General features: G+C 55.7%; 1 protein-coding gene across 1 annotated transcript; it reads left to right on the top strand.

Moving 5' to 3' along the window:
• The first annotated feature begins 785 nt into the window (after window positions 1-785).
• Window positions 786-6836, top strand: TEX261 (testis expressed 261). The gene is made up of 6 exons (XM_040623332.1): window positions 786-956; window positions 1906-1985; window positions 3113-3266; window positions 5157-5224; window positions 5933-6035; window positions 6202-6836. Exons 1-6 carry the CDS (start codon window positions 887-889, stop codon window positions 6315-6317), a joined length of 591 nt encoding a protein of 196 aa, XP_040479266.1. The 5' UTR covers window positions 786-886; the 3' UTR covers window positions 6318-6836.
• The last annotated feature ends 1580 nt before the right edge of the window (window positions 6837-8416 follow it).

Here is an 8416-nt window from a genome sequence, read left to right on the forward strand (position 1 = left end):
GCTTAGCCCAGTCCCGTACGTATACTTTATTTTGCATGCCTGTCGTGGCCACTAGATGGGGAACTTCTTAACAGGGGCTGCGCTGCTCCTTCCGCCCCCTCAGTAAGGTTCATTGGTATAGTAGATGCATTCGGTGCCCAGTGGGCGCCCTGCGTGCCCACCCCTGGCGATGTGCAGGCGATACAAAGGTGCAGAAGGCACCCTCAAGGAACTCAGCCTAAAGGGAGAGTTACGCCTGAGGATGACTGATGAAAGGCGCCCCAACTCCTGCCTGTGCCGCTTCCTAGATGTAAGACCTGAGGCAAGGTAACCTTCCTTGGCCCCAGCTTCCCCATCCTGAAATGACTTACAATCAACGTCCATCACGAAAATACCACGCAGCCTTTTGCGCGGTGCCTGGCCCGCGTTCGGCCGCAGCAGTTTTGTTCCGGTTAGCCGCCGTAGCAAGACCAGCCCGGTGGGCGACCCGCCCGAGCCTTCCGGCCGCTGCTGGCTGGGCAGCGGTCAGGCGGCCCTCTCGCGCCCCGGCCCCCTCCACGCTGGCGCCGGAGCGCCCAGGGGGTGCCCGGAACGCTGTCCCTCCGGCAGGCGCCGCGTCCCCGCCCCCGGGCTGCGTCGCGGGCCCTTCCCTGGGTGCAGCCCCGGGTGGCCGGAGCAGGGTGCCGTACGCGGCCCGCGGCGGCTGGTCCTCCGCGCCGGCGGGCGGCGCTCGTCCGTATTCGGCCGAGGGGCGGCGCTCCGGCCGGGCTGCTCTCGGGCGCGGCGCACGGCCGTCCCGCCGTCCGCGGGGCGGGGACGCGGCGACGGTGGCGGCGGCTCCGTGTCGCCGGAGCCCAAACGCGCAGGCCCGTCCCGGCGGTCGGGGGGCGGGCGGGGCGGGGGCGCCATGTGGTTCATGTACGTGCTGAGCTGGCTTTCGCTCTTCATCCAGGTGGCCTTCATCACGCTGGCCGTCGGTGAGAGTGCGCGACCCGGGTCCGCGCGGGTTTCTGTCCCGGCATCTGTGCTGGCCAGGGGTCGCATCGCGAGGGCGGTCGCATCACGGGGGCGCCGGAGCAACCCGGGGGACTCCTGTCCGGTGCTCCCGGCCTGCGCATCCCTCCCCTTTCCTGTCCCGCCGGATCCTGCCCCCTCTTGCTGACCCCAGCAGCCCAGTGGGACCTCGGGTCCCTCCCGGTGTCACTAAACCCGCCCCGGCACTGCCTGGGAGTGGCTGACTCAAGTGCCCCTTGCACGAGCTCGCGCACTGCCAACCGCTGCCGTGCCCACCCTCGCGGGCCTATCGCGCTGAACTTTTCCGCGACACTTATCCCCGCCCTTTCGCTTCTGGCCCTTCGTACTGCCGCCTCTCTTGGAGTTTGACACGCTCTTCCCTTCTGGCTAGTTCCTACTCTTGGTCTCAGCTGAGATCTCACCTCCTCGGGGAAGCTCTCATGGGGTTTGGTGGTGCCCTGTACTTTCTCTGAAGTAGCACTTGTCACACTGGGATCGGCGGACTCCTCTCCCTACCCCCACCTACCCGCGCTGGGTCAGGGAAGGGGCCTTGCCTGTCTTATCCTGTGCGCTCTTCACTCAGCCGGGCACTTGGCCCATACCAGGGGCCCAACAGATATTTAGTGAATGAGTGAATGAAATTCCCCTTTATGGCCCAGAGGTTAGGATTGTGCTGAGGCCTCAGATACAGGTTTCCATTCAGTTTTATGGAATCTCTTTTTAGTTGCCCTGACAAAGTTTTGCTTCTTCCGACTTGGGAGGACCCCACATGGGTTGTTTGGTTTGTTCCTTAGGGAGTTCATGAGGGGTTGATGGGGACCCAGCTGCAGAGAGAGGAAGGACCAGGATGGTGGGAGTGACTCTGGCTAATGTTCTCCCTGCTTCCTTCTCTTCCCAACGCCCCCCCCCCCCCCCGTGGACTCTATTACCTGGCAGAACTGATAGAAGAATATACAGTGGCCACCAGCAGGATCATAAAATACATGATCTGGGTAAGTGGCAGTTTTCCCCAGGATTTCCCCCTGTTTTGCCCTGCCTCAAAGGAGGAAGTGGGGAGAGTTTGGCAACAGATGAGACCTCTGTCCCTGCTGTTTCCCCAGGGTGCCACCCCTACCTCCTTCACCTGCACCTTGTCTCCTGAGTCTGCTCTCTGGGTCCAGGTGTTCCCTTGCCTCCTTCCCCAAGTAGCAGCACTTCACTGCAGACCGTGTTCTCAGTTCCCTAGGGTGACAGCTGAGTGCACACTCGGTGTTGGCAGGACCATGGCTTGGCCTTTGCTTCGTTTTTTCCCATTGTCTCTAGCCCCTTGCTCTGTTCACAGCATTTAGAACTAAGAGGAACCTAGGGACAGTTTTGAGTGCTTGAGTTAGAGTACTCATTGCCCTCTTTCTGATTGGATCAAGTGACTTGTCCTAAGAGGAAGATGCCTTCCCTGGCCCAGGCCCTGCCCTCCCGAGGTCTCATGGAAGGCTTCTGTTCCTAAAGACACAATCCTTGCCATTGATGTCAAAGCTACAGGAGTGCCTGTTAGCGGATAGATTCCTGCCAGCTACAGGAAGGGGTGGGGATTGGGACCATTTGGGTGGGAGAAGTCCAGTGCCTCCCAAGTCACCTGGTGTCAGCAGCCACTCTGGGCATGGCTACTTGGGGTAGTGGGTTAGTGGTGGAGACAAGACCATAGCAGTCAGCTCTGGGTTCAGAGGCCTGGCCTGTGGGTTTAGGTAAAGGAATTAGATCTTCATTTTACCAATTGCCATTCGTTAAGCGCTGACAACTGTAAGTCCTTCAGAACAGTGTTTTTCAAGTTGTAGGTCTCATTCTTGGGTTGTGTCATCAGTTCAGTAGGTCATGATCAGCATTTTAAAAAAAACATAATAAAATAGAATTGAAATTTGAACTTTGATCTGTAAAATGTTTACTGTGGGTTGCTGTCAAAAATTTTCGAGAACGGCATTAAAAGATGCCGCCCTTTGGGAGCTGAGAGACAAGTTGGGGAGGACTATGAAACGGGGAGATTGAAGCATGAACCTAGTGCTGCCCGGAGCAGGCTAGGGGTTAGTGAGACCAAGAAGGCTGCCTGGAAGAGGCTCCCTGCACTGTGTACCTCTGGTTGTTTCAGTTCTCCACAGCTGTGCTGATTGGCCTCTACGTGTTTGAGCGCTTCCCCACCTTCATGATTGGCGTGGGCCTCTTCACCAACCTTGTCTACTTTGGCCTCCTCCAGACCTTCCCCTTCATCATGCTGACCTCGCCTAACTTCATCCTTTCATGCGGTGAGAGGGGGCAGAGCTGGGGAGGCAGTCGAGGTGGTTGCATGTGTCCAGCTCAGTCCGGGGCACCGTGGGGGATAGAGAAAAGTGGCAAACCACCAAGGTCCTCCAGGAGGCCAGGCTGATTGGGAACATGGGCTTCTCACACTTGAGGAGCCTAGAGTCTGCTTGGCTCTAGTGACTAGTATTTGGGGGGATGGGGTGGTGGGGGTGGGATACTTAGACAGGGAGGGCTTTCCCAGGGAGGTGAATTTGAGAAGGGAGAAAAGGTGGGTTCTCTGTGTAGTTATGGGCTCTAAGAAACCACTTGGCCAGGAAAAGCCCAAAGCCCTACCCTGGCTGGCAGGTAGCGCCCCGTCTAGTCGTCTGGCCCAAAATCTTGATTAACACAAGCTTCATGGGGCTGTGGGTCCCCCTGCGGGTGCCGGCATTGACGTAGACAAATGTGTTTAGAGGACCCTGACCTTTCTGCCTTTACCCTGACACTACTTTCTGATCCTGGGAGTCATCATTTCTCCTCTTTGGCCTTGGGTTCTTGATCTGTTCAAAGATGTTGGACTCAGGTGCCGCACAGTAGGTGGTTATAGATATCCCCAGAAAAGATTCTGGGACGTGTTTGGTTATCAGGATTGTCTTTTCTCCCATTAATCATTACTGATCATCTAGCCTTTGGGCAGGATATGACATATAATTGGGAGTTTCTTAGAGCTACTTTACTTTTTCTGTGGGAGAATCTGCAAAGAGAATATTACCCACAAGGAGGGCACCTGGTCGAAGCTAGGACTGGCCTCTTCCCTGAGTGCCTTCATGTGATTCCACCAGAGGATGTGTTTGGTGGGGGTTGGTGTGGGGAGTCTTCCCTGGAGACCAGACCCCTTCTGCAACTTCCCAGGCAGTAGAACCCTTCCCATCCCTCCCACAGTAGCAGGTCGTCCTGGCTTCCCTTTGTCATTCCCCCAACCTGCCCTTTAGATGCCTGAGAGAGGTTTCCTGAAGATCTCTGGGCATCAGGCACCATCTGTCTTCCAGTTTCCCTAGTCCTAGAGTGTGGCTAGGCACGGCAGAGCTAGCCTTAGAAGGGGAAAGGCAAGAGAGGAGGAAAGAGAAACAAGACGTGGCATTGGCTATGAGGTGGCCGTGCGGGGTGTTCAGTTTGAGTGGGTGCTTTGTTCGGTGCCTGGCCTTCACCTTAGCATGAGAACTGGCAGGGATGCCTGTCCCTGAGCAACCATCCCCAGGATCTGCAGCTTGGCTCTGTCCTCCATAAATGTGGCTGCACCTTGAGGAGGTGGGTTTTAGTCCAGAACATACCAGTTTAGACCAGTGAGCCCTACCCTGGGGAAGAATGAGGAAGGACCCTCTCCAGAATTTGGAGGAACCCTAAAACTGCACCCCAAAGCATCTAGCAAACTGTGCCCTTCTATTCCTGAGGAATGAGAGCCTCTTTATTTGAGGCCCTCTCCCAGGTGCCCAGTTCAGAGTGGAATCTCTTGGGAGTGTGTTATCTGTACACTCATGACTTCCTGCACCCACTGCCCACGGGAGGGCACTCTTCAGGACTCACAGCCACTTAAAAGCAGGTTAACTCTCACAGTGCTTTGGATTATGTAACAAGTCTCATTTTTTTTTACCGTTCAAAGAGTTTACTTATCTGCCTTCTAATTTTGCTCATAAATGCCTTCTGCCGTGGGCAGGTAGGAGCTAATCCTCCCATTTTCACAGATGGAGAACTGAGTTCTGGAGAGTGGTGTATTTGGCTTATAGCCATACTGAGTTCGGTGTAAAATCAGGACTAAGACTTAGGGCTCCCAGCTCCCAGGGGCCTTTTGAAGGTTAAAAGTCCAGCTTTATATTCTTCCCCCCAAACTGACTGACTCTTCATTCCCTCAACAGGGCTAGTGGTGGTGAATCATTACCTAGCGTTTCAGTTTTTTGCAGAGGAATATTATCCTTTCTCAGAGGTAAGAAGTGTTCAGCACGTCAAACTATTAGCAGGGACAGAGGAAGGAAAGGGGGCTTGCATGATTTGCTCTGTGAACTTAGCTAGGATTTGAAATAGTCTATGCAGGGATAATGCATTTGAAAAAAATAGTATTGATGAGTTTGGAAAGTGGTGTGGCTGAGGTAGGGAGGACACTGCTCTCCTCCAGGGAGTCCTTTGGTTCTCCCAGGATCACAGCCTAACGCCCTGAGGTCAGGACAGGGCATTAGGTCTGACACAGGCCTCACGGGGCTGGGCTGGTTGCAGCCCTGAAGCCTGGCTCCTCCCAGAAGCCTGCCAAGCCTTTTTCCTCCCAGGGGTTCTCCACACCCTGCTGCTCCAGTTCGGACCCCTGGGAAGAACAAGGTCACTTTTGGGGGGGAATATGGATCAGTCATGGTTTTGCCTTCCATCTGCTTCCTTTAGTTCAGAAGAGTTGTTTGTCCTAGTGACCAGGATTTGGGGATTGTGGTCACAGTCCGTCATCCTTAGCCTCACCTTTCCCCACTGAATTATCTCCATGTCTGAGGTTGCCCTGGCTCTGCCTCCTGGGCCCCAGCCTCCTTCAGAGATCAGGTGCGGGGCCTTCTGTGCATTCTTGACCGCCTCTGTAAGACACGTGGTAACCATGTAGTGCCCACCCTTGGCACTTCCGGGGCACCTTCTTCTCAGTGTCTCTTGTTGCTAGGTCCTGGCCTATTTCACTTTCTGTCTGTGGATAATCCCGTTTGCGTTCTTTGTGTCACTGTCGGCTGGGGAAAACGTCCTGCCCTCCACCATGCAGCCAGGAGGTGAGAAGGGGTTTGTCAGGGGTCACTGTGGGATGCCCTCAGGAAGGCCTGGGTCATGTGGCGAGCCCGAGCCCAGCCCTGTGATGGAGACAGTTGGGCTCCAGGTGGGAAGAGCCGTGTTCACATGTAGACACACACACTCATCTCCCTGCCTATGTCTCCACAGATGACGTGGTCTCCAATTACTTCACCAAAGGCAAGCGGGGCAAACGCTTAGGGATCCTGGTTATCTTCTCCTTCATCAAAGAGGCCATTCTACCCAGTCGTCAGAAGATATACTGAACCCCTTGGGGAGGGGATGAGGGGGCAAGATCAGGAGAGTCGGGCCCCTGGGCCTCTGCACTAGATGGGGGCCGTGAGCCTGGAAGGCACCTTCCCCCAGCCCTGGCCCTTGTTCCCTTGACTCTCCCTGAAGCCCTCATCCCCACCTTCCTCGAAGGGCTCAGCTTGGCTCAGATCTGACGCTGCTAGAGGCTGCGACCTGAGAGGGCACCAGGGAGGATGGCAGAGCCTGCTTAGCCAGGAGGCATGGTCCACCTGGGTAGGTGGAAGCTGAGCTCCCTATGACCCTCCTGCCTACTTCCATGGTGGGTCAAGAGGTTCTGGCTCGCTGGGGCAGGCAGGGCAGGGGCTATGAAGCTGGAGAGCAGACAGGGATAAGTTCTCTGGGCAGATGGTCGTGGGGAGGGGCCGTGGCTTGGCACTTCCAAGAGAAATAGTTTTTGCTGTTGAACTGTGATTTCTGTCCCAAGTGCTGATTCCCATTTGAATAAAGATTCTAGGTGGCACTGTTTGCCTTAATATCCTGAAAGTTCATCTCCCTTTCTTCCCGTTGACCTTCTGCCCTGGATTGGACTGGCTTTTCTGCTCCAGGGGCTCCTTTTCTGGGTTTGGGTCTTGCCCTCCCAGAGGGACTGCTCTCATGGCCCTTTGTGGGAAATGGGCAGAGATGAGGAGCTGAGCTGGGGCAGGGGAGTTGGGGGCAGGGGCAGCCTTTCTCGTGCCCCTCCCTTTTCTTCCATCTCTTCTTTCCCCCAAGGCTCCATGGCTGTGACGCTGGGGGCAGAGGAGGGACAATTTGGGACTGGGTTGGATTTTCAGAACATCTGCAATATCCTGTTTGTAAGTCTTCCCCTGGGGAAAAGAAGTGGTTTCTGCCTGAATTCTATCTTAGGCCCAAGGAGAAAGAAAATAGAAATTGGCTTCCAGGCAGTCTGGGTGACAGCCTAATTTTTAAGAAATGGGACTGAGGGGGGAAAGGGTTTGTCACTCTAAGAGCACAGGAGGGCTGGCCCTCTCTTCTGTGTGCTCTTGACTCCCGGGGAGCTGACCTCAGTCTTCTAAGAAGGTGGGCCAGATCCTGGCACAGACCAGCATTTGCTGACTTTGCACTCCAGCTACAGTGCCTTGCAAATACTCGGCAGTACACACGGGACTGAAGCCCCTACGAGAGCCGTTCTAGCCACGTCCCGTACCTCAGAGCGAGACTGGCAGGTGTGGAGACGGACAGTGCACATGCGGGACCTTTAAGCCGGGGAAGCTCCTGTGCTTGAAAGTCTCTCTATCCTGCCCCAAGTCCCACCACAGCCCTTCATTCCCTTGACTTCAGCATTTCCTGTTCTCTTAAAACTCCCAGCCTTTCCCTTTCCCTGAGAGGAGTAGCACATTCTGGTTTCTTCTTGGTGGGAATGAGATGGCCAGGCCTTTGTAGCCTATGCAGACAAGGGAAGACCAGGTAGAGGACACAGGAGGCCAATATCACCCTCACTGCTGGGTCAGCAGCTGGCCCTGCTCTCCCTTGCTGTCTCCTCTGTTCCTCACCCCGATGATACGGCTTCTCTCCTAGGGGTTGCCGGTGGCCTTCCCGTGCTAAATGCAGCGGACCCTTCCATATCTTTTACTGGATCTCTGCAGCAGCTGACAGGGCTGATGGCCCCCAGCTTCTTGAATTGCACTTCCCTGGCACTCCTGTGGCTGGTCTTCCTCCTACCTCTGCTGTTCCTTTCAGTCTCCTGTGCAGGCTTCTCCATTTGCCCCATGCACCATGGGGTGTCTCAGGGTTCTGTTGTGGGCTCCCTGGAGGAGCCCATCGATGCTGATGGCTTCAAGGACTCTTTGCCAAGGAACTGAGAGTTGACCGCCGGCCCCAGCATCCCCCCTGATCTTCTCAACCATAGTTCTGCTGCCTCTGGGTGCACAGACAACTCTCATGGGCCAGAGGGCGCTTGTTGCTGTCCTCCGCAAACCTGCCTCTTTTGGGTACCTGTCGTGGCCCCAAGACCCCTCAGGAGCCAGACCAGAACCTGCTTTCTAGCCCTGCTTTCTCCTTCTGCCCCTCCCCCTGCCGTCCACTCTCTCAAAACTGTTAAGTTTACCTTCCT

Source organism: Ursus maritimus, unplaced genomic scaffold, assembly GCF_017311325.1.
Source record: "Ursus maritimus isolate PB19 unplaced genomic scaffold, ASM1731132v1 scaffold_6, whole genome shotgun sequence".
NCBI lineage: Eukaryota > Metazoa > Chordata > Mammalia > Carnivora > Ursidae > Ursus > Ursus maritimus.